Genomic DNA, 26425 nt, shown 5'->3' with positions numbered 1-26425 from the left:
CACTATGGCCTCAGCCACTTCCCTGACCACCCTGGAAGAGGAAGTCAATTGCCCCATCTGCCAAGGCATCCTGAGAGAGCCTGTTACCATTGACTGTGGCCACAACTTCTGTAGGGGGTGCCTTACTCGCTACTGTGAAATCTCTGATTCTGAACCTGGTGAGCAACCCATCTGTCCACTCTGCAAGGATCCCTTCCATCCTGGGGCGCTCCGGCCTAATTGGCAGCTGGCCAGTGTCGTGGAAAACATCGAGAGGCTGAAGTCGGCACCTCCTCCAGACCTGGAAGAAGACCTCTGTGAGGAACACGAGGAAAAAATTTACTTCTTCTGTGAGGATGATGAAAAGCAGTTGTGTGTGAAGTGCCGTGAAGCCCTGGAGCACAGGACTCACACTGTGCGTTTCCTAGAGGATGCAGCAGATCCCTACAGGGTAAGAAAGATGGGGGAGGGGTGTTACCATGTCCTAAACTCCCCAGGACCAGATCTCTGGGCTTCAAGTAAATAACCCTGAGACTAACACCTTCTCCTCCTTCCTACCACCTCCCGATCCTTTTGGACGCTATGCTTCCAGAAGAAGAATTGGTAGTGGAGCACAGTGATCGTATGTCAGCGCTTACACGAGGGAGTGTTTGTTAGGTGTGTATTTAAGCACATGTTGATGTATGTATGTATATCCGAGTGCGCAGCTGAGTGCCGAAGAGTAAGTGTATGAGTTTGAGGTTGGCTAAATATATATTTTTGTTGAGTAATATTCATACTACTTAAACTTCAATGGCTACAAAACATTTTTACATTCATTATCGTTATTATGTGCAAGCTGCATAGTATGAGGTGTCCCAAAGGTCTTAGTGAAGACTTGGGATTTCTTGTACGTTGGAAAGAGCATGGGCTCTGAGTCAGAAGACCTGGCTTTGCTACTTACTGTGTGGCCTGGCAAGTAACTTAACCTCTTGGCCTTGCTTCTTCCTCTGTAAAATGAGAGTTGGACAAGATTGTCTCTAAAGTTCCTTTTCCAGTTCTCGGCCTATGATTCGGCGACCTCATTTGATTTTTCTGACTGCTGAGGGTTATTATCCTTATTTTAGGGATGAAGAAGCTAAGAGTCAGACAGATTGGGTGAATCCCACAAATCTACACAGCTAGCATGGCTCAGCTAGGATTCAAACCGAGGTCTTTTGATTCTGAGTTGAGTGCTTTTTCTGTTACATCAGCCCATAGGATCGTAGATTCCTTCACTTTACAGATGACGAAATTGAAGCCCAAGTGACTTGCCAAAAGTCATACACACTGTCAGGGTGGGAGGGATCTCTGTTTCTGGGGACTAGAGAATACCTGCTTTTGAGAGAATGTCTGCTCAGGGAAAGATTGAACTAAGCAATCCCTGGGGTCCTTTCTAATTTTGAGATTCCATCATCCTATATCTCTGACTCTCTTCTAAAGTCAAATGAATTTTCTCCAAATTATCTATTTTAAAAAATACTTTCAATATTTTTCCTGTTCTTGATCATGGATTTTTGAGAGCCAGCTTTCTATTTCCGGGAAAGAGATTTAGAGATTACCTAGGCTAGCCTCTTCATTGTACAGAGGAGGAAATGTATGTATGACTGAGTGACTGGGCAACAACACGTGCTAGGCCCTGGGAATACAAACACAAAAACAAAACAAGTCCTTGTCCCCAAGGAACTTACAATCTAGCTGAGAGAGATAGTTCATATATACATATATTATATATAAAACTATATATAGTTATATATCACATATGTAACTACATATAGTTTTACATCTAGTGTACGTTATATATAACATATAATTGTGTGTGTGTGTGTGTGTGTGTAAAGAGAGAGAGAGTATCATATACAAAATAGATAGAAAATCATTTTGAGTGGAGGGCACCAGGCACTGGGGACATCAGGATAAACCTCATGTGAAAGCAATGCCTGGGGCGGCTAGGTGGCACAGTGAGTAGAGCCACGGCCCTGGAGTCAGGAGGACCTGAGTTCAAATGTGACCTCAGACACTGGACACACTTACTAGCTGTGTGACCTTGGGCAAGTCACTTAACCCCAATTGCCCTGCCAAAAAAACAAACAAACAAAAAAAGAGCATTCCAGGCATGGAGAATAGCCGATGCTAAGAAGAACAGCAAAAAGGCCAGTTTGACTGGACCGCTGTAGGTGCTGAGAGGAGTAAGGTGCCATAAGCCTGGGAAAAGTAGCTTTGGGCTATGCTGTCAAGGGCTTTGGATGTCAGACAGAGGAATTTGTGTTTGGTGCCTGATGTAAATGGAAGCCACTAGGATCTATTAAATATGGGAGTAACATGGTGAGAACTATGGTTTGGGAATGTCACCTGGGCAGCTGTGTTGGACTGAGAGGAGAGAGACTGAAGGCGGGGCTTCCAATTAGGAGTCTAGTGTAATAGTCTAGGTGGGAGGTGGTAAGAACCTGAAGTAGGGTAGTGACCGTGTGTGCATGTGCAGAGAAGGGGACAAACGAGAGATGTTGTGGAGAGGGAAAGGACAAAATCTGGCAACTGATTTTATGCGTGGGGTGAGTGTTAATGGGAACCAGGGATGACATTGAGATGACGAGCTTGGGTGACTGGAAGGATGGCGGTGCCCTTGACAGAAATAGAGAAGTTCAGAAGATGAGTGAGTTTGGGGAAAAGGTAACGAGTTCTGTTTTGGATGTGTTGAGTGTGTGGCCCTTATGGGGCATCCTGTTTGGAATGTCCTATGAGCAGTTAATGAAGTGGGACTGGAGCTCAGGGATGGGGAGTTGGCAGCCTCGAGGCCCTCTAGGTCCTCAAGTGCTGCCCTTTGACTGAATCCAGACTTCACAGATTTGTGCCTAGGGCTAGAAATACAGACTGGGGAGTCATCCTCATAGAGATGATAATTAAACTTGTGTGAGCTGGGTACGAGTCTCATATTTATGGGTGATATTATATCCATGAAAGGAGCTTGAGGGGCAGTAGTCAAACAGGGCGTAGAGTTAGCTAGCATTTACATAGCGCTTCGCGAATGTTGTCTCGGGTCCTCACAACAACCTTGGGAGGTGGGTGCTGTTATCTCCATTTTGCAGATTAGATGACTTGTGCCCAGGGTCACATAACTAGTAAGTGTCCGAGGCAGGATTTGAACCCACGTTCTCCTGACTCCAAGGTCCTTACTGTAGCCACTGCATCACCTGGCTGCCCCTAGGAAGGGAATCAAGGGAGAACAGAGTCTAGTGGGTAGGTCCTGCCTGGGCAAGTGGCTGAAAAAGATCAGCTTCCCCCACCCTCAAAGGAATCCTCTGATGTGCCATCCTAAGGATTCCTTCCCTCTTCTTCTCAGGAACAAATCCATAGATGTCTAGAATCTCTGAAGAACGAGAGAGAGGACATTCAAGGACTCCAGTCCAGGGAAGATCAAAGGATCCGGGTCTTATTGGTAAGTCACTCATGTGCGTCCTCTCCTTCTCTCTGGTGATCTGCTATAGACTCCTCCTCAGTCTGGACAGGGCCTAGGAGATCATTTTATGCCTCTTCTCTACTGCTAGACCATATGCCTGTGAGGCAGAAAGGAGATGCTTTCTCCCATATGAAGCAGAAAGGAGATGCTTTCTCCCAGGCAGAAAGCAGATGGTTTCACCCACATGAGGGAGAAAGAAGATGGTTTCACCCATGTGACGGAGAAAGCAGATGGTTTCTCCCATATGAGGCAGAAAGCAGATGGTTTCACCCACATGAGGGAGAAAGGAGATGGGTTCTCCGATATGAAGCAGAAAGGAGATGGTTTCACCCATATGAGGGAGAGAGGAGATGGTTTCTCTCATATGAGGGAGAGAGGAGATGCTTTCTCCCATATGAGGCAGAAAGCAGATGGTTTCACCCACATGAGGCAGAAAGGAGATGCTTTCTCCCATATGAAGCAGAAAGGAGATGGTTTCACCCACATGAGGGAGAGAGGAGATGGGTTCTCTGGGACTGCTGAGCGTGTCCGGTGCAGGGAAATATCAGTATCACTAAGTTAAGGGAGATGGGATGGTAGAGATGTAGGAAATGGGAGTAAAGGAAGAGCAAGAGGAGGAGGATGGGACCATTCTGAGGCATCTCTGTTCCCTCTCCCGGCTCCCCCAGACTCAGGTGGCCACCAAGAGAGAGAAGGTCACCTCAGAATTTGAGCGCATGTGCCAGTTCCTGGAGAGGCAGCAGTACTTACTTTTGACCCATCTGGAAAAGTTGGATGGGGATATTTTGAAGCAGAAGAATGAGTTCGAGTCCCTTGTCCAGAGTGAGATCCGCCGTTTTAATGCTTTGATATCAGAACTGGAAGAAAAACTGGAGCGCCCAGCCAGAGGACTGCTGAAGGTGAGCAGTGCGGAGTCAGACCCTCTTTTTCCAGCCTAAGCCATTGGGACAGACATTAGGGCACGCTGCAAAGGGCATGATGTCTGGCATTCCAAGGCTACAACACTTACTATGTGACCAAAGGCAAGTCACTTAACCTTGAGCCTCAGTTCCCTCTTCTGTAAGATGGGTGCAGTACTATTTGTTGAGGTCAATGGGAACAGATGACTGAGGGAGCCTATGGAATCCCCTTTTTTGGGAATGTTTAAACAATCAATGAACAAGCATTTCTTACATACCTACCTCACAGTCAATCAATCAATAAACATTTATTAAATGCCTACTATGTGCCGGGCACTGTGCTAAGCGCTTTGTAAAGAAATATAAAAATGTGAGTGATTGTTACCTCTTCTTCCCTGTCCCTCTTGTATTTCCTCTCTCCCTTCTCTCTTGTAGGACAGAGGCAGGACTAACGAGTTCAGGAAGGCAAATTCCAGCTCAGTATGAGGAGGGACTGAGTAATAATTTGTTGTTCAGTTGTGTCCGACTCTTCATAGCCCCATTTGGGATTTTCTTGGCAAAGATCCTGGAGTGGTTTGCCATTTTCTTCTTTAGCTCATTTTACAGATGGGGAAACTGAGGCAAACAGGGTTAAGTGACTTGCCCAGGGTCACACAGGTAGGGAGTGTCTGAGGCCAGATTTGAACTCAGGAAGACGAGTCTTCCTGACGTGAGACCCAGCACTCTATCCGCTGCACCACCTAGCTGCCTGGTAACAGAGGGAAGCCACGACAAAATGGTCTGCCTTGTGAAGTCGTCACTTTATAGATATTCTGAATTTCAGGGCTCGAAAGGACCTCACTCCTTCGTAAATCTGCAGCGAAGATGTTTTGGACCTTCAAGTCCATGCAGCAGCAGCATGGCCAGTACCGTGGAGGTCAATTCCTGGCTCTCCAAGGGCTAGAAAGACCCAGCAAAAATAATAGGTGGAAGCAATGGAGGAAGGAAGTGAGAAGGAGAGAGTTAGTTGTGTGCAGGAGCCAACTGCTAAATTTCCTCCAGGCATTTTATACCTCAAAAATTAACAAGTGCTATAAATTAGGGCTTAATTTTGGACAGCTAGGTGGCACAGTAGATAAGTGCTGGCTGTGGAGTCAGGAGGACCTGAGTTCAAATCCAGCCTCAGATACTTCCTAGCTGTAGGACCCTGGGCAAGTCATTTAACCCTCTTTGCCTCAGTTCTTATCTGTGAAATGAGCTGGAGAAGGAAATGGCAAGCCCACTCCAGTATCTTTGCCTAGAAAACCCCAAAATGGGGTCACAAAGAGTCAGATACAACTAATTGACAAAACAAAAATAAAAGGGCTTTAGTTTGTTGTTTTGTTCACTGTGCAGACTTAATAAAGTGATGGGGAAAATGTTTATAATGCACATTAAACTTAAAAGTGTGTTATGTATGTGTTTTTTTCTTCTTCTGGAGAACTTGTTGTTAAACATTTATGCCCATAAAGAGATTAGGGATAGGAAACCCCACCCCGTCCCCTGTCTTCCTGTCCCAGCCCTTCTCCTGGCCCCTGCCTCAAAGAGAAGAGAACAAAAAAACCAGAAAGAATCACAAATAAGACCACTTTGAAAGTTACATATTTAATTTTTTATATTAATTATATTAAAAAGAAAAGCAAAGTCAACGTAGTAGGGGTTCACATTTGGCATATGATGCTTTCCTTCTGTTCCACATTGCATGTGGAATGTTGTTTTTATTTGTTGTTTAATTTCGGAATAAAAAGAAAAGAAAATGGGGAAAAAGTAGAGGGAGACAGATTTCTACTTCCTAATAATTCGTTGTCCCAAAGTGGAATGGACGGCTTGGTAATGTAGTGAGTTCCCAGGCTCTTGGGAATGGCAAAGCAGAGGCTGGATAATCACCAAACACTAGCCAGGAATGTTGTAGGTGAGATTCATGCTTCAGATAAACCCTGAATTAGAAGGGACTTTTGGAGTCTCTTCCGGTGATGGGATCCTATGACATTGCGTCCCAGGGCTGTTGCCCATGACTGTAGTGCTCAAGGGTTTCTAGGGACCTTCAGGAAAGATGGAAAACATGGGAACTGAATGCTTGGTATTTCTCTTTCTTTTAGGACATCAGGAGCACCCTGATCAGGCAAGTGATTCTCTCTTATTCTTTCCTTCTTCCTTTCTCATACCCAAATACATATACATCACACAATGAATTGTGTACATACGCATATATTATACAGATGTATTAACATGTACTCACAATAAATTTTAATTTGATAATTTATCATCATCATCATCATCTCTTTCACACCTGTGGTTTCACTGTGTAGGGAACTCCCAGTGAGGACTGTCTACCAATGCAACAATTCTGTAACAGAGTTTTGAGAGTTGCATGGAGGCGCTGGGTGGTGAAATGGGCCCAGCCGAACGAAAAGCCAAGCAAAACATTGAGTAAATGCCTACCATGGGCCGAGGAATGGGAAGGTTCCCGTCCTCAGGCTGCTCACAGTCTAACAGATGTGGTAAAGTACCCGCATGATCACTAACATACAAAATAAAATATGAGAACAGCGTGAGAGGGGTGGGGCAGCTAGGCGGTACCGTGGATAGAGTGCGGAAGACTCGGTCTTTGTGAGTTCAAATCTGGCCTCGGGCACTTACTAACCGTGTGACCGGGGCAATTCGCTTAACCCTGTTTGTCTCAGCTTCTTCCTTCATTAAATGGGCTGGAGAAGGAAACGGAGAATCACCCTAGTGTCTTTGCCAAGGAAACCCCAAACGGGGTCACAAAGAGTCAGATACAACTGAAAATGACTGGACAGCAACGAGGGGGTTGTAAGGGAAGGGCTGGATGATGTCCAAGAGAGAATATGCACGCGTTAGACAAGCAAGCTTACACCCATGTACATACAAACAGACGTGTACAAGCACACACACGTACACGCATGCACACACACATGCACACACACACGCACACACGCGAGCACACACATATACACGCACACACGCACGCACACACTCACATTCACACTCGTGCACGCGCACACACACACACACATACACACACACACAGAGCTGAGTGGAGTGGAAAGAGTCCTGGACGTTTGAGTTCCAGCCCCGACACTCACTGTCTGTGTCCCCCCTCTGAGGCCCAGTCACCTCACCCAGAAAATGGGAACAGCAGTACTTGCAGAGTGTTGTTGTGAGGAGAGTGTGCTCTGATTTTAAAGCGCTATTTAAATTTGAGTTATTAGTAATATTATATACCCACATAAGAACAGAATCGGCATACAGGGGATAGAAGTCTGGCCTTGGAGCCAGGAAGACCTGGGTTCGATTTCTGCCTCTGACATATATATTGGCTGTATGTCCCTGGGCAGGTCACTTAACCTCTCTCTGTCTAGACAACTTTTTAAGACTATAAGTGTCAAAAATGGTGTTGACCTGCCTTGGTAGAGGGACTTTATTCACTGGGGAGTGAAATCATATACCTAAGAAACAATAAATCCAATCCCTGTATTTATTGCGTATTTACGTACACACACACACACACACACAACTTTAAAAAGGCCTCAAAGGGAAAATGAGGTTGGCCTCAATCATGGAAGGCCTTTTGGAGAAAGCATCGCCGGGCTGTGGGACTTGGGGCGCCAGAGCTAAAAGAAACTAGTGACCAGCTCAGAGTGCCCAGATAATCTCCAAGCAGGATAATCTCTAGGATTCCACCCATCATTTTTCTGTGTGTGTGTGTGTGTGTGTGTGTGTGTGTGTGTGTGTGTGTGTGTATGTGTGTGTTTCTAGGTGTGAAACCAGGAAGTGCCGGAAACCAGAGGCTGTGTCTCCTGACCTGGGGGAGAGGATCCGGGACTTCCCTCAACAGACCCTTCAGCTGCAGGGGGAGATGAAGATGTTTTTGGGTAAGAAGATGCACATGTGCGCAGATCCCGGGGCGGTTTGAAAGGTTGTCCCAAGTCCCAGATGTTATAGTCCTAAGTGATGTAAAGTTCCTTCTTGACAGACAACACCTGGATTTGCCTCCCGGCCCCACTGCCAATTTGCTACATGGGTTTTGGCCAATTGCTTTACCAATTTGTGTCTGAGTTTCCCCATCTACAGATCTAATGAGACAAGGAGGATACTGTCTGTTCCCTTTCACAGGGATGATACGAAGGAAATGTAAAATAGTTAGCATTTCTGAGGGGGAAAAAGTATGTAAAGTGCTGGAAAAAATGGATTCATATGATTACCAACAATAGCAAAATGACAATGAAAATTATTAACAAAAGTAATGTTCAACAGTAGGAAAAATCAACAGCATTTATAATCAATATTGGTAATTCAGAATCAAGAGTGCTAGGTCTCCAAGAGACCTTAGACAACATCTAGTCCAACTGCCTCATTTTACAGATGGGGCAACTCAAGGTCAGAGAAGGGAAATGGTTTTCCCAGGGTTGCACAGCCAATAAGTAACAGAGCCAAGACTTGGATGTAAGTTTCTGGACTTCTAGTCCAGGGCTGTCTTTGTTATATCCCACTGCCTCCAGTAATGTTAATCTAGCTCTTCTCTGTTTCCTCCTACCTTCCCCTAGTTCCTGACATTGACCCCGGGGGTATTGTGAGCTTCAAATGAGACTAGGAACGCAGAACACTCTGCATACCTTAAAGCTCTGTATAAATGCCAGTGATTATTATCATCAGCCTATAGTGTGTGTGTGTGTGTGTGTGTGTGTGTGTGTGGGTAAATATTTAACAGCAGGCTGGGGGTGGGGAGTGGGGAGGAGGGGGTGGCAGAAATGTGTGCCTATCACTTTAAAATTTAATCTGCATTATTAGTATTTTCTCCATCACTTTCTTAAGTCTCGACAATCAACAAAGTAATAAATCAAGTCCTGATTTGTAGTAATTACTGACTTCTGAGGTGTACATGCTCACCCTGAAAATTTAACAATCGGCTCTCGAAAGCCAGTTGGAGGTTACTCCAGTACACCCTGCATGGGCCCTTGTGATCCTCTTTCTTTGCTTCTCAGCATGTGTTGGGAGAGGGGTTGAACTCTTTCTAAGTTCTCACCTAGATCTGACATAAATCCTATCTGCTTTTTCCCCTGCTTTGCACAGAAAAATTGCTCTTTGAACTGGACTATGAGCCAGGTGAGTGTCTTGGGGCCAAGACAAATGTGGATGCGCGTGTGTTTGCACACGTGTGTCAGGGGCATCCCTGGTTTCCACAAACCACAGAATTGCGCAGGGGCTCTGTATGGGACATCCCTTAAAGAGATGCCAAAAGAAGAAAAGACAGTGTTTGCAATTGCAGACCTCCACTGGTGGGCTGAATGTATGAAACAGGAGATACAGTCGTGGGCTTGGAGTCAGGAAGGCTTGAGTTCAAATGTGGCCTCAGACACTTTCTAGCTGGGTGACATGGGGCAAGTCACTTAACCTCTGCTTGTCTCCGTTTTCTCTTCTATGATACGGGGATAAGAATAGCATCTATCTCCCAGGGTCGTTGTGACAATCAAATGAGATGGTAATTATAAAGCACTTAGTGCAGTGGCGGGCACCTAACAAGCACTATATAAATGTAAGCTATTATTATTAGGTTTGCCCCTTTATTAAATCTCCAGGTACTGTTTGTTGAAGGGCAGCTGGATGTAGTGAATAGAGTGCTGGCCCTGGAGTCAGGAAGACCTGAGTTCAAATCTGGCCTTGGACACTTCCTACCCGTGTGACCTTGGGCAAGTCACTTAGCCCTGTTTGCCTCAGTTTCCTCAGCTGTAAAATGAGCTGGAGAAGGAAATGGCAAACCACTCCAATTACCTTTGCCAAGAGAGCTCTAAATGGGATCACAGAGAGTCTGGCATGACTGAAACCACTGAACAACAACACTGTTTGTTGAATTGAATGGTGAATCCAAGTGGAATGGGTGTGCTTCCCTGGAGGAGAGCTTTAAGGTAGATTTGGAAGATGGGACTGGCCTTCACTGGGCAGGCAGGAGGGTAGAGGGCACAATGGATATGAGAAAAGCTATGTACTAGGACTCAGAGCATATGCGCATCAGGCTCCTAAAAATAAAGTGGATGTGGATCGTGGGATTGCAGAAGATCAGGCCTTGAAATGGGAATGTGCTGGTAAGTGTTTAATAGCTGGCTATCTGGAGGAAAAAATATATTCTTGACACACTTTATCACAATACTTGGAGATTTAATAGTTGATAAACATTTATTAAGTCCCTACTCTGTACCAAGCATTGTGCAAAGGACTGGGGATACAAATACAAAAAAGACAGGCCTTACCCTCAAGGAGTTCACAATCTAATGAGACACATAAAAGAAACCTGAAAAGGGAAGAGGGAAGTACCCAGCATGGGGCACAGTGGAAAAGCCAATGAGTGCAGTGACATGGGAAATGAGGAGATGGCAGTCCTGTTCCCAGAGTGCTAGATTTAGATTCAAAGGACCTGGGTTTGAATCCCCACTCTGCTACTTACTATATGTGTGTCTTGGGCAAATCACTTTGCCATGCTGGGATTCATTTTCTTTTGGAAAATAAGAGGGTTGGGCTAAGACCCATGATGCCTTCTGTCCTAGGTAAAGTGGCCTGTGCAATGTCATCGTGCCAGTTAGTGAGAAAATTAAGATTAGACTTCAGGTCTGTGATTTCCAGATTGAATTTTCTTTCCAAGAGGGGCAGACTGCTTGAATAAAGGAAGAGGCCATCTTGGTTCCATAAGGTGGGTTGGAAGTTAGTAATATATTTAGGGTGATATAAAGGGAAAAGGATTTCTGAAGTTGATACCAAATGCAATTTTAACACCTTCCCCCAAGCAGTAATGACATCGATGTTAATTGTATGCATTCCTCTCTTCCTCCCAGCCCATATCTTCTTAGACCCCCAGACATCTCACCCCAAGCTCCTCCTATCAGAAGATCGCCAGCGGGCCCAGTTTTCCTACAAATGGCAGACCTCGCCAGACAGTCCACAACGTTTTGACCGGGCCATCTTCGTCCTAGCCCAGGCTGGCTTTGTGGGAGGGAGGCACACTTGGGTGGTAGCTGTGGACCTGGCCCATGGGGGCAGCTGCACCGTGGGTGTGGTGAACCAGGATGTCCGACGGAAAGGGGAACTCAGGCTTAGGCCGGAGGAAGGGATATGGGCAGTACGACTGGCGTGGGGTTTTGTTTCAGCCTTGGGCTCCTTCCCTACCAGGCTGTCCCTGGGAGAGAATCCCAGGCAAATCCGTGTCTCCCTTGATTACGAGGTGGGCTGGGTGACATTTAGCAACGCTACCACCCAAGAGCCCATCTATACCTTCACTGCCTCTTTCACTGGGGAGATCTTTCCCTTCTTTGGGCTCTGGGGCAGAGGATCCAGTTTCTCCTTGAGCCCTTGAAGGGGGAGAGACCCTCTTCTGGGTGAGGTAGGGGTGAGAGGGGTCAAGAGTGTGTTACATTTAAGCTTGGTCCTAGTTGCCTGAGAAACTGAGAGAGACTGTGTCCAAGGACACGCGTTAGTGAGAATCAAAAGAATTTGAACCCTTATTCTCTACCTTCCAAATCTACTAGTGACTCCCAGAGAGGCTCAGGTCATAGCCATTCTCCCTCCTAAACCACCCTAGAGAATTTCAAAGAATTCCCCCAAGTCTACGTATGGGTAAAGGGGAGTCAAGAGTTCAGTGGTGCCAGTCTATGTGACCGATGGTCCCAGACCCATTCTACCATTCTGGATGGAGACTCAGTCTAAGAAGAAGAGAAAAGAACCTTGCCGAAGACTGATGGGCTGAGAATATGAAACCAAAGGCTCTCGTCCGTCTTACGCATCTTTTTGTCTCTGTACCAGGATCACAAACACCTGGGGGCATTTGTCTCTCTCTTGCTCTCTCCCACCCCTACTCTACTTACCAATGAACGGAAACAGTGAGAAGAAGGGAAGGAACAAAAGACGACGAAGTGGTAGGATAAGGGCGGTGAAGCCGTTGGTGGGGTCCCAGATGCAGCCAAGGGGGTTTGTGTTTCATGACCAATGGTCTCCAGCCCAACGAATGGCAAATTAATTCAACATTCTCTTCTAACACTGGACAGTAAGGGTTATCCAAGGGGAAGGGAGGAAGGGAGATGGAAAAGTTCAGACTAGAAGATCAGCAGTGGGAATGGTGTCTTTAAGAGATGGGCTTCCCTCTGGGATTCTGGAAAGGGGACTGCAGCTACATGTGTGACGTGCGCGGAGTAATAGTGACTCCCAGAGAGCCGCTTCACTGTTGCTGGGACTTGGTGTATGGCCTAACATTTTACTGCATGGGTAAATAGAATAGAATGGGTGAATAGGAAATAGAATGATACATTAGCTTTGTTTGACTCATTTTGGAATCTTAAATTCTGCAAACAATAAAACATCACCTTGATTGCCAGAGGGACTTGGGTTCTATAGCATAAAGGACTTCCTGTGAGAAGGGATGTAGGGCACTGGAGAAGGGGACTAAGGGAGGTAAGCGTGATCTTCTGTTTGAGTATATCCATCTACAGCGATTTCACTGGGCTCTTTCCTAGAGGTGGATTTAGATGAGATGACTCACCAACAGCAGAATTCACCTTTATTGATAGCAAAGATGGATTCTGATTAACCTTGCCTCTCTGGAGTCCGCAGGTGGCCGGTGCACTCCGTTCCTTCTCTCTGTTTCCAATCAGTTCACAATTACCCAGAGTGATGGTTTATTTGCAATAAATCTTATTGACATTATTTGTTTAACCGCCTTCTTTATTAAAGTGTTCGATCATTTCACAAGCTTTTATGAATCGCTGTCTCTACAGGGCGCCGTGCTAGTCCTTGAGGGAGATGCCGAATTTAGTCAGGGCTTGGTCCTTACCCTCATGGAACTTGCAGTCTAGTAAGGGTGATCATATGTACACAAAGAACCAGAATACAAATGAGAATGTCAACTTATGCACGCTGGAGACGTATGGAGTACTATGTGAGGTTTTGGGAGGACCGGGAAGGAAAGCCTGTTACTGATTGTTGGTATCAAGGAAGGCTTCATGAAAGAGGTAGAAATTTGCGTTGGACCTTAGAAGATCAGTAGAATGGCAACAGTCAGAGTTGGTCCAGAGACGATTCTAGATTAATTAATGTCAGAAAAATCACAGAGATTACGTGGATCGTTTTTGGAGACTGATGCATAGTGCAGTTTTGCTAGAACATGGAATCCATGAGGGGGATAAGCCTAGGAAAACAAGTTGGAATCAATCAGTCATTCAAATAAAAAGCACCTACTACGTATTCTAGTTCTCTGTGTACATGTGATTCTGCGCTAAACATTGGGGATACAAAAAAGGCCAAAAACAGACCCTACCTTCGAGGAGCTCACAGTTTGATGGGAGGAGACAATGAAACTAAGTACACTTAAGATATTCAGAATAGGTTGTGGAGGGCCTTGAAAGCGAGGTGAAGAGTCTGGACCGTATGCAATAGGAAAGGGGAAATCATTGAAGTCTTTGAAGCGGAGGAGTGATGTAATCAAAGTTGTGCAGAAGGAAAATTAATATAGTAATAACAGCTAGCATTTACATGGCTTCTTAGGTTTGTAAACGACTTTACAAATATTCTCATTTTATTCTCTAACAACCCTGAAAGGTAGAAGCTGTTATTATCACCCTTTTACAGATGAAGAAACTGAGCTGACTTGCCCAGTGAATGTCAGAAGTCAGATTCAAACTCAGGTCTCCCTGACTCCAGGTCTGGTGCTCAGTCCATTGAACCAGTCTGGTTTGGGGTGGGAGGCACCTGGTAAAGGCTAGAGATGGAGTGCTCAGTTAAGAGACCGAGTGTTATAGTCTAGGACAGAGGAAACAAGACGAACCAACAAGGTTAGGAAGAGAAAGAGAGAAGAGGACAAGTGTTGAAAAGAGATGGGGAAGATGGAATTGACCTGACCTGGGAACTTACTGGATGAGCACAGCGGTGGAGGTTGGGAGGAGGGCGGAGTCATAGATGACTTGGAGGTATAACGCTATTTTTTCCAGACTAGACCTCAACAAAAAGACTTCAATCCCTCCTCCTCTAACAGGTAGGGAAGAAGTGAGCTGCCAATATGCAAGTAGTGTTCAGGCTGGGGCTTTGACTCCATCTAAGGGAATGCTGTGCGTTCCAAGCATGACTAAAGAGAGGTGAAGTCAGAGGGGGTGAGATAGAGAAATTGGCAGCTTTCCAGTTCTTTGTGAGTCAGTTCTCCCTTGGGGATTTTCTTTGTGTAATGATAATATTAATAATAATAATAATGACTGTGATGGTGCAAGACTATCCAACTGTACCAATGTCTGTAGACCATTAAATATAAAAGAAAAAATGGAAAGCAACTTAGCATTCTAGATGAATTCCCACTGAAGAAGAGAATGAGCCAGTACTAATTTAAAAAATAACTCACATTTATGTAGCACTTTGAGGTTTGTAAAGCACTTTCTTGACAACGCTCTTGTGAAGTAGATAATATATGGCTATATAACCCATATATAATACAGGTATGTAACAAGTATTATTATAAACCATTTCACAGACTAGGAAACAGGAACCTAAAGAGGGTAAAGTGACTTGCTTAGGGTCATGTAGCTAGTAAAGGCTGAAACCAGGACTCAAATCCAGGTCTTCTGTCTCCAAAAATAGTATTTACTCCGTTATGAAAATGTTACCCAGGACAGCAAATATAGCCAAGTTCATAAATAAGGCCAAAACTACATCTATTGGTCAAAGAAAAATTAATTTGAGTTTATATAATTTTGTATCATCTTCTGCCTGTTGATTTTTATTGCTTTCAGTTGGGACATTAAATTATTATTATCATCATTGCTTTGTATGAAGAATAGGGATAAAGGTAGCAGACTTTCAGGCTGGTCCTCTATAGAGACTATACCTTGGAGGAATGACTACTATTTATAGTTCCATCCTTAGCCATGCAGTTTCCTGTTTTATTCAGTTCAATTAGGCGTGATCAAGTCCTGGGAAATGAATTCATGCTAACTACAAAGATGGCCTCTGGTAAGGACAAGAACTACCTGAAGCAAAAGCAACATTCCTATTTTACAAATGTGGAAACTGAGGCCCAGAGAGTTTTAAATGAATTGTCCATGGTTATATAACAAGTTACACTTGGCAGGATTAGAACTCGGGTCTTTCTGATTCCAAATCCACTCCTCCATCTGTTTTGCCATTCTTCCTTAACAGAGAGTTTTAGTCCAAGGCATCCAGAGTCAGAGTCAATAACTATTCATTATGGGCCTATTATGTGCCAGGAACTGTGTTAAGCACTAGGGATACAAAGAAAGGAAAAGGCAATCTCTGCCTTGAAGAAGCCTATAATCTAACGGGAGAAGACAACAACTAAAAAGAAGCTGAAAAGGGGGTGAGGAGGCAATTGGCATGGGCGGCATGATGAAGTCCTGCAGCCAGGGCAAAGGTCTGAAGAGGTGAGAGTTGGAGTTAATTTCTTCTTGCAAGATGATGGGTTTCTGCAGATCATTAAGTCCAGGAGAATAGAGTATCTTTTTTTTTTGTTTTTCTGAATCCTTTTTAATCTGCTTCCTCCAAATTTTGAGTACTCACCAGGCTGTTCCTGGCTCTCCTTCCTATCTTTATGACAAATTCTCATATTCAGTGATCACATCCACCTTAGACTTCCAGCATTTCTACATCGGCAACATCAGGCGCACTACTCAATGTAACCCAAGATTCCTTTAGTTTTTTTTGGCAGACATATCACACAGTTGACTCACATTGAGGTTGCAGGCCAGAACCTTTTTTAGAACAACTGCTGTCTAATCATTCCTCCTCCATGTTGTCCTTGTGAAGCTGATTTTTGTACTCAAGTGTAGGACTTTACATTTATCTCTACTGAATTTCATCTTGCTAGATTCAGCCCAAATGCTCTAGCCTATCAAGATCTTTTTGGATCTTGACTTCCTTGTTAGATTGAGAGCATCAGTTCTCCTCGTTGTCGAAGAAGGATTGAAATAGCCACTAAGTCTAATACATTTCTATTGATTGTGGCAGTGACCAGGCTCAGTTCTGGGGAAGCCTGAACTCTGATGAGAAGAGTTATGCTCCTTTTCTCAAGCTCCTTGGCTTCTTATACTCCCATTCTGGTGCCTAGGAGAAGATTTATTAAAACATTAGATTTCGGGTTGCATCTAGGGTTTCCTCAAAGTAGCTGGTAGAAAAGCACTCAGTGGACAATGCGAATCCTAGAATCCCAGAATTTGAGAGTTCATAGGTCCTCAGTGGCCATCCAATACAACCCATACATGCAAGGAACCCCATTATTACATACACACAACCTCTGCTTGACTGCCTCCCAGGAGAGGGATGCCATTGCATTGCTAGGCAGCCCATTCTACTTTTCTTTGTAAATTCCACCCTTCAGGGTCTTCTCTCTGGGACCACAAAGAACAAGCCTAATCTCTCTTCCACATTTTCCCCTGGGTTTTCTTTTCTCCATTTTGATGACTGAAGGCTGCCTCCTTAACTTCCAGTTTACTGGCTAGATTTCTTTCTCAAAAACCAACCCAGGAGCTCATAGATTGGACAATAGGTCTCTGCCCTCCTAGCACAGAGTGAATGTAAATACCAAATAGTAACTGTTTCTCTTTTGACCAGGAACCCTGAGGGTCTTCCCTTCCCAGTTTGATATTTTCTATTGTCTTCTATTTTTTCATTCTTTTGGTTCTGTTTTATAATTTCTTGATTTCTCATAAAGTCATTAGTTTCCATTTGCTCCATTCTAATTTTTAAGAAATTATTTTCTTCAGTGAGCTTTTGGACCTCCTTTGCCATTTGGCTAATTCTGCTTTTAAAGACATTCTCCTCATTGGCTTTTTGGAGCTCTTTTGGCATTTGGGTTAGTCCATTTTTTAAGGTATTATTTTCTTCAGTATTTTTTTGGTCTCCTTTAGCAAGCTGTTGACTTGTTTTTCATGATTTTCTTGCATCACCCTCATTTCTCTTCCCATTTTTTCCTCTACTTCTCTCACTTGATTTTCCAAATCCTTTTTGAGCTCTTCCGTGGCCTGAGACCAATTCATATTTTTCTTGGAGGCTTTTGATGTAGGCTCTTTAACTTTGTTGACTTCTTCTGGCTGTATGTTTTGATCTTCTTTGTTACCAAAGTAAGATTCTAGAGTCTGAGTTTTTTTCATTGTTTGCTCATTTTCCCAGCTAATTACTTGACTAACTCTGTTAAGGTAGGGCTCTGCTTTCAGTGTGGAGGGTGCATTGTTCCAAGCTTCAGGGGTTTTGTGCAGCTGTTTTCAGAGGTACTTTAAGGTGGTATGATCAAAGGAGAGGTGTTTACTCCTCTCTTGGCCTGTGCTCTGGTCTGTGAATGACCACAAGCACTCTTTTCTGCCTTGGGACTGTGAGGAGGATTCCCTCTCCATCACCGCCACAAGTTTCGCCACACCAGCACTGCTCCTCACCCCAGGAAGGCCACCCAGTACTGCAACCCAGATATAAGCATGGGCAAAGCAAGATAATCCTGCTTCACCAGCCCCAAAGAGATCCTTGCAATCCCCTTCTGAGCAGCAACTCAATCCCCCCCCCACCTGTGGGTTGAGAGTTCTGGAAGCAGCTGCTGCTACTGCTGCTCTGGGGCTGGGACCAGACTGCATTCCTCTTGCAACCAGGTCCAACAGGCCTTTCCTACTGACCTACTAAGTTGTCTTTAGCATTTGTGGGTTGAGAAGTCTGGAAACTGCCATAGTTGCCAGTGATTCAGTCCCCTGAGCGCTGCTATGGGTTTGCTGGCATGTTTTGTGCTGTACTACACTCCTTTCCCAGCCTGCTGCAATAGACCTTTCCTATCAACCTTCCAGCTTGTCTTGGGCTAAAAATTTGTTTCACTCTGTCGTTTTGTGGGTTCTGCTGCTCTAGAATTTGTTTCGAGTCATTTTTAACAGGCATTTGGAAAGGTTTGGGGGAGAGCTCAAGCAAGTCCCTGCTTTTACTCTGCCATCTTGGCTCTGCCCCCATTGTGATACCTTCTTGTAACTCATCTATTTCTTCTTTCTGTCTAATTCTAATGACAAAATCACTTCAGTTTCTCCCTCTATTGATCTTCCCCTGTCTGGCTCCTGTATTTCCTCCCATAATTAGACCTTCTTAATATATAGTATCCCCCTGCCCTCCTTGTCCTATCCTGTTTCTTTTGAATCATGTATACCCATTAGAGCCATAGTCCAGTCATGGGCTTCAGACCACCAAGACTCAGTGATACTCAGTGGGGTTAAATTTGCATCCTTGCATTAGGACCTCTAATTCCTTTTGTTTATTACCTAGATTTGGGTATTTATGTAGAAACAATTGAGGCTGTGTGTTTCGTTATTGATTTTTTTAGATTTTGTGTCTTATAAATTTTGGAGTATTTCAACTCCTTTTGCCTTGTTGCTGGAAGACATACACAGGTTATCTTTTCCTTTCCTCATATTTTTTTAGTTTAAAATTCTTTTGTTTAGATTTGTAAGGCATCTGGAAAACACATTCTTATCAGCCACTGTTTCAGGTAAGGAATCTCTATTTTTAAGCTATAGTTCAGAAATCTAAATCCAACGTTAGGCACCACTTAGCCAGCTATTCACTTCCCAGATTAATTTTTCTCTTCTGAATCCCTTGCCTTCCCTGGATAACAGTGGGAGAAAATAGAGTGTATGCCCCTATGGTCTTCAGTTTCTTGTCCAAGACTTCAAAATTGTTAGCAATATTTCTTATGTTCCTTCTGAAAGTGTCATTGGTGCCCATGTAAATCACCAGAAATGGGTATTTAACATCAAAGTTGATTAAGTCTTGGGTGGTTTCCTGTTATGCCTTGGATACATGCCCTGGGAAGATAGCAGATTTCTTTATTGCTATTCTAAGGTGGATAAATAGCTGCCTCAGTATCTCTGAGCAGGGAATCACCAACCACTACTATTCTTCTTTTCCTCCTTGGATGTTTACTGGATGATCTTAACTTGAGGAGTTCAATGACTATGCTTTCTCTGCCCTTTGGAGGACAAGCAACTTCTTTCTCCTAAGAGCCTCTAGCACCTTCCTCTTCAGGAAGAAACTCAATTCTTTTTAATCTCTAATTATACAAGTGTCTTCCTTTCTTTTCTTATGTGTAAAATGCTCTTCCACTCTTTAACACCTTGACAAGCAAGAATCATCTTCTCTCTTCAACCTTATCTCTCTCTCTCTCTCTCTCTCTGTCTGTCTCTCTCTCTCTCTCTCTCTCTCCCCGTTTTGTTTCTTCTTTCTCGTGGTTCATCCCATTGATTATAATTCTTCTTTACAACTTGATTGTTGTGAAAATATGTTCAATGTGAAGATATATGTAGAACCTATATCGGATTACATGCCATCTTGGGTGGGGAGGGAGGGGGAAAGATTTGGAACTCAAAAACTTGTGGAACTGAATGTTGTAAACTAAAAATAAATTTAAAAGAAAAAAAGAAATATAAGCATTTCATACCATGCAAATCTCTGCAAACTTTGCCCTACTCTTCATAATTGTTGAGTCCTTCAGGCTTGGTGGGTTTTTTTTTTAAAGACTACTTGTGGGTATCTTACAGCTAACCCTAATTACCTCTTTCAGCCAATTATCTTACACACAAAAGACATAGAACTCAAGCAAATTTTGACAGAATCCTTAAGCTAACTAAATGCTTAATGAACTAAATAACTTTAACTAAACAAGCAACAGTAATAACTGCTGAGAAAGTTGAGACTTAAAACCATCAAAACATAAAGCATTTGAAAGGACTGCCAACTAAGCATTGTATGTTTCATTTTGACTCTGTGCTATGCCTCTTGTTTTCTAGCAAGTCAGGCCAGGGATTAGGTTAATCTGTTGACTGACCATCATCTGTCTTCTCCCAGACCACTGGTATAGTTGCTGGAGACTCATTCTGAATTTCAGCCAGATTGAAGACTCAGAATCACTGGACTTTTCAAACTCACATCGTTGTCTCCAAGCCTGGAGGCAAGTCCAGCTCAAATTTGATTTTCACTCCCCCAGGATCAGGAAAAGAAACCCAAAATTAAAGAGGTCATCGAAGGTCTATCCTCAAGCTTGACTAGCTGAACTTCCCTTCTCTAGCTATTATGTAGGAGTAGCTGACCTGCAGCTACAGTGAAGAAGGACCAGAACTTCCTCATCCCCAAGGAAGTTCCATAGTAACATGATGCTCCCTGGAAGGTGGAAAAAAGAGGGAGCCAAAGGTGAAATTACTTCTTCTTTAATGGTCCATTGAGACATTGGCTCTTTCTGCTCAATAGAGGCATTGCTCTGTCATTCCCTAAATGTCCAAATACTGAGTTACACATGACCAGTCAAAAGTAATCAGGGAGTTTGTCACCCCCAAAGTACCCAAGCACTGAGTTGACAAATATGGATGGCCAGAAACTGGCAGGCCAACACTAGGAATTCCCTGTTCCATCCCTGCCTACACGTTGTTCTTGGGATTGCTGACGCAAGCATTTAGAAGAGCAATGTGCAATGAATCACAAAACTGATCACGCCTTTTGACCCAGCAATTCTTTTGCTATGGTTCTATCTCAAAAATCATTAAAAAAGGGAGAAAAGGGACCTATACTTGTAAAAATTAATAGTTGCTTTATTTGTAATAACAAAAAAGGAAACATTTAAGGATTATAAAATTACTGATTAAATTACTATACAGTAATAGAAATGGGATACTTTGATATTATAAAATAAAGATAAATATAAACTATAGAGTGGTATGTGAGTTACTTGAGATAAACAATAATTTTGATAGGATTTCATCTTGTGATAGCATTCATCTTTTATGTCTACTTCTGATAGTAGGGGGCAGCTAGGTGGCTCAGTGGATAGAGTACTGGTCCTGGAGTCAGGAGGGACCTGCATTTAAATCCAACCTCAGACACTCCCTAGCTCTGTGAATTGGGCAAGTCACTTAATCCTGTTTGCCTCAGTTTCCTCATATGTAAAATGAGCTGGAGAAGGAAATGGCAAACTATTCCAGTACCTTTGCCAAGAGAACCCCAAATGTGGCCATGAAGAGTCAGACACCACTGAAACGACTCAACAACAAAAAACCGACAATAGGCTGACTCAGATTATTTAACCTTGATCAGATGAAACTGGGTTGAGCAGGTTTCCCCACATTCTGTTAGTTCTTTGTTAGTTGAATACTGTATTTTTTTTTTTTTTGCCACATACGTACTTCATTGCACTTTTTTGTTATATTTTGAATTTTGTGGCTTTTAAGAATAGGTATTACTCCCAGGAAATGTGCAAAAATTGTAGCTCTTAAAGAGCACACTTTAATGACTGTTAGAGATACTGTAGAAGCTCTTGGTGTGGGAAAGTCATTTCTCCTTATTTAAACATTTATTGAACACATACTCTGTGCAAGACACTCAACTGGGCACTGGGGGATGCAGAGAGGTATAAGAAGTGGTTGCTGCCATAAAGGAATTTATTGTCAATCTAGATGGTTCTTGGAAAATATGCAGTGATATTGGAAAAAATAAAAATATGATCTTTGGTTCTTGGAAAAAATGAAGTGATATTGACTTATATTTTTATATATTGATCATATATAAAATATGTATTTTATATATGATCAATATATAAAATACATATTTTTATATATTGATCATATATAAAAATATGATCTTATTTAGATCAATGTTCTTTTCAGTTCAGATCAGTTTGGGCCCTTAACCACACCATAAAATCTTTCAGCAATACAACTTAATACATTCAATGAAAACAAACTGATTCTATAAAACTCCGTGGGAACTGAAGTTGAACAAAAGAATTTCATGTCTGGGTAGGACTGAAATGGAGACTTTCTAAAAGTGAGATTGTAAGACAAGATGTATAAAACCTCTGTAAGCCTCTATCCAGCCTCAACGAATCTGAGGTTTCTTTTTCTTGTTGTTGTGCATGTCTGATTTATCTACATTGCCAAAGTCTCCTATTATATTCCTGTGGAATGCTTCCATTTGGCTGGAGAAGTTTAGAATTTGGTTCTTGGGCGGTAGGGCACTTCTGTTGAAGTTTACTGACAATATATTTTTTTAAAGCGCCAAAAACCAGAAGAAGAATGCTGAGGGTCTTGGTAAACATATTTTCTGATGGTAATGCAAGATTTTTCAAGAAAAAAATCAATTTCTCTGTGATTCCTGTAAGTGCCATTGCAATCACTATTCCAAAGATGAGCAGACCAAAATAAACATGAAATGGCATAAGAATTGCTCAGAGCAAATGGCAGCAAAGGGAAGCAGAAATACAAAAAAGACCCAGGAGAGGTTGAGTGATATAAAAAATAGCAGCAACCAGAGCAATTCAGCATCACTGGGAGACAAGATCAATTGCATCAAAGCACAAAGGAAAGTGTGGTAGGAAATAAAAAAATGTCAAGAACTGACAAGCTAATGCTGTAAAACAGCGTAATCGATCCCTGGAAAATAAGCAAAGATCTCCAGAGGGACCTGCAAATGGATGAATTTGTTATTAAATCCTCTACAGCGTTTGTTGAAGTTAGAATAAGAATGAGGAGGCCAGCAAAAACCCATAGTAACCCAGTTACTATAAAGAAAAAATACTTGTCATGGGCAAGACAGTGTAGACTGCAGTGCTGAAGATTGCAAAAAAAGGTAATTGCAAAAAATGTATTTTTTCCTTAATAGTAGTATTTTATTCCCCCCCACAATTACAGGTAAAGATAGTTTTAAATATTCATTTTTGTAAAATTTTGAGTTCCAAATTTTTCTCCCTCCCTCCCCAAGAGAGGGAGGTTATACATCTACAATCATGTCAAACATATTTCCACATTAATTATGCTGTGAAAGAAGAATCAGAACAAAAGGGAAAAACCATGAGAAAGAAAAAACAAAAAAGCAACAAAAAAGTGAAAATAGTATGCTTTGATCTGCATTCAGACTCCATAGTTCTTTCTCTGGATGTGGTTAGTGTTTATCATCCATCTTTTGGAATTGTCTTGGATTTTTGTATTGCTGAGAAGAGCTAAATCTATCATAGTTAATCATCGCACAATGTTGCTTTTGCTGTATACAATGTTCTCTTGGTTCTGCTCACTTCACTAAGCATCAGTTCATGTAAGTCTTTCCAGACTTTTCTGAAATCTGCCTGCTCATCATTTCTTATAGCGCAATAGTATGCCATTACATTCACATACCACAGCTTGTTCAGCCATTCCTCAATTGAAGGCCATCCCCTCAATTTCCAATTCTTGGCCACCACAAAAAAATGCTGCTATACATATCTTTGCACATGTTGGTCCTTTTCCCTCTTTTATGATCTCTTTGGGCAGGGGTGGGGAACCTGTGGACTTAAGGCCACATGTGGCCTTCTAGATCCTTAAGTGTTGCCTTTTTGACTGAATCCAAATTTTACAGAACAAATCCTAATATCTCCAAATGGCCCTCCAGAATGGTGGGATCAGTTCACAACTCTACCAACAAAGCATTACTGTTCTAATTTTCTCATATATTTCCAACATTTATCATTTTCCTTTTCTGTCATATTAGCCAATCTGATAGATGTCAGGTGGAATCTCAGCATTGTTTTAATTTGCATTTCTCTAATCAATAGTAATTTAGAGCACAAAAAGGGTAATTTTACTGATGAAACTTTCTTTTTAGTCAAGGCTTTGTCAAAACCATTGTCAGAAGTCTAGGTAAGTCTGTAATATCTGAGCATTTTCATCAAATTGTAAAACAATCTCATCAGAATCTTTGTGGACCTAGAAGTCTTTTTATTTTCAGTGGGCCTAGAAGTCTTATCTCCTATTGAGGGAGTTCAACAACTCTGAAGAATATATTAATATGCTGAGATGTACAATTCTTCCAGAATTATAGAAATTCCCAAGCGGATTAGAATATTGCAGCATGACCTTGACCATGCCATACACCATGAAAGGCTAAGAAAGTTATCTTAGAAGTGGAGATAAACATGCTTCAATGGCTTGGGAACTCATCTGGTTTAAACCTTGTTGAAAGCCAGGGATAGAATCTAGGCTAGACTTAGAAAAATAGACCTCAAAAGTATGCTTAACATCCAATGTGATAAAATGTGGTTTCATAATGAAGAATTAAAGAATATAATTAATAATAATATTATTATTAATATTAATTTAATCAATAATTAAATTAATTAATATTAATAAAATACAGTGACTACTATATGCCAACCACTGTGCTGGGTGCTTTACAAATATTATCTCATTTGATCCTCATAATAACCCTAGGAGGTGGATCATATTATTATCCTCATTTTATAGTTGAGGAAACTGAGGCAAAGGTTAAGTGACTTGCCCAAGGTCGCACAGCTAGTATTTGAGGCTGGATTCGAACTTTGGGCCAGCACACTATCCTCTGGGCCACCTAAAATATGTGTCAAAATCTAATGAATTAGTGCCAAATCATGGAAAGCAAGTGATTTTTGGCCAAAAGAAGACATGCTGCACATTAAAATATTTTCAGATATAAAAATTCTAAGTTTTATTGTATGTCAATACATTTAGTTACTTTAATTTTTATCAGTTAACTTGCACATCACTGTGCAAGAAAATATGGGAGAATGTACATGACCTCATCGAGACTGACAGCAAAACCAGATCTGTATACATATTGCCTACAACTATCTAGAAAGAGAATAAAAAATAGGGCCAAAAGTGACAGACTTTTAAGTGGGCCTATGATTTTAGTAATACAGACCCATGAAGTTTCTTGAACCTTGGTTAGCCAATCCCTATTTTATAGAATATTAAAACTTAGAAAGACCTAATAATAGGTCCCTTATTTTATAGGTGTGGAAAACCAAAGTACAGAAAGGGGAAATGCCCAGGGCTACACAGGAAGGGGACACCAAACAAAAATATGGAGAGCATTTATTTAAGTAGTCAGGGTAGTTTGATTATAGGACCCTTGAGAAACTGAGTCCCCCCCAAACATTTAACGAAATTATGGAGTGTAAGAGCACTTAATGGGAACAACGAAATGTAAGGTCACACCCCTTTCAGACTTTGATGGGGCAGTGTAAATGGAGTACAAAGAAGTATTTTTATATTTATTCCTTTTTGAGGCATGAAGTTCTTCAACCAATCTTCTGGAATTCTTGTGTGGCTAGAAAGGATCAGCCAAACCTCTTCTGGCCTTACAAGGTTAGAGCAGACTTAGAAGGAAGTCATCCCTGGCAGGTGAGAAGAGAGCCAGTTCCAAAGGAAGGACCCAGCTCTTGAGCTCTCCCAGAGTGCACTGACGTGGGAGCTTCCCTCACACCCACCAGCAATGACATCTTGCGGTGAAGCCACTCAGCCAGTAAGAGATAGCACACCCAGCAGAGGTCAAATCAAGAGAAAATTAGTCCTGGAAGTTCAGAGCTCAAGCTTTGGAGAGGGGCAGACCTACGGAGCCTCAGTTGAACAACCTGCTGAGTAGTGACCCATGCCTAAGGAGAGAAATATGAGGATACCACAAGAAGAAAAAAAAGACATCAGAGCCCCATAGTGCCACGGGTGGGAGCTGCCTTAGTCAAGTATGTTTCCTACACACGTAATTATCTATTTGTGAATTTTATGTCTGTGTCCAGTCTTCCCACTGACGCTATGTATATCTGAGGGAGAGCGTGCCTCAGATTTCTGGAGATATTGTGTAGCCGTGCCATTTCTGTAATTTGTTTGCTATTTGTGACTGCTAGCTGACTATTAAAGATAAATGCATCAGTGGGTGTTCATGAGCTATAGTCTTAGGAATGTGGGCCCTGGAACACCTTGAGTCTTGGGTAGTCATCCTCCTATTTCATTATAGATTGTTAGAATTTTTAAAACCTGATAGGTTCCAATCACCTTTTGCAAGTGAGAAACTGAAGCCTGGGAAGGAGAAATACTTAAGTGCCCAAGGTCACGCAGGAAGTTAGTGACATAGCTGAAACTTAAAACTCCTTGGTTCCCAACCCAGTTCATTTTCCACTATGTTGTGCCATCTCATATCGAGATTCCCTTGTCACGTCTTCAAAGTTCTATAAAGTTCAACCTATCTAGTCTTATACCTT

The 26425-nt window shown here is 42.4% G+C and overlaps 1 protein-coding gene across 1 annotated transcript; it reads left to right on the top strand.

Moving 5' to 3' along the window:
• The first annotated feature begins 4 nt into the window (after positions 1-4).
• Positions 5-13122, top strand: TRIM10 (tripartite motif containing 10). The gene is made up of 7 exons (XM_036766428.1): positions 5-430; positions 3338-3433; positions 4123-4353; positions 6471-6493; positions 8152-8267; positions 9466-9498; positions 11220-13122. Exons 1-7 carry the CDS (start codon positions 5-7, stop codon positions 11735-11737), a joined length of 1443 nt encoding a protein of 480 aa, XP_036622323.1. The 3' UTR covers positions 11738-13122.
• The last annotated feature ends 13303 nt before the right edge of the window (positions 13123-26425 follow it).

The sequence above is a fragment of the Trichosurus vulpecula genome, chromosome 7 (genome assembly GCF_011100635.1).
Source record: "Trichosurus vulpecula isolate mTriVul1 chromosome 7, mTriVul1.pri, whole genome shotgun sequence".
Taxonomy (NCBI): domain Eukaryota; kingdom Metazoa; phylum Chordata; class Mammalia; order Diprotodontia; family Phalangeridae; genus Trichosurus; species Trichosurus vulpecula.
The sequence above is the reverse complement of the archived record's forward strand: the minus strand, read 5'-3'. Positions and strand labels throughout refer to the sequence as shown.

What these genes read in the sequence shown, in the direction of transcription:
- TRIM10 (XM_036766428.1), top strand. Translation starts at nt 5, where the DNA reads ATGGCCTCAGCCACTTCCCTGACCACCCTGGAAGAGGAAGTCAATTGC. An exon ending in AAAGGATCCGGGTCTTATTG is followed by an intron (nt 3,434 to 4,122) that starts GTAAGTCACTCA and finishes CGGCTCCCCCAG; the next exon opens with ACTCAGGTGGCCACCAAGAG. An exon ending in CAGCCAGAGGACTGCTGAAG is followed by an intron (nt 4,354 to 6,470) that starts GTGAGCAGTGCG and finishes TCTTTCTTTTAG; the next exon opens with GACATCAGGAGCACCCTGAT.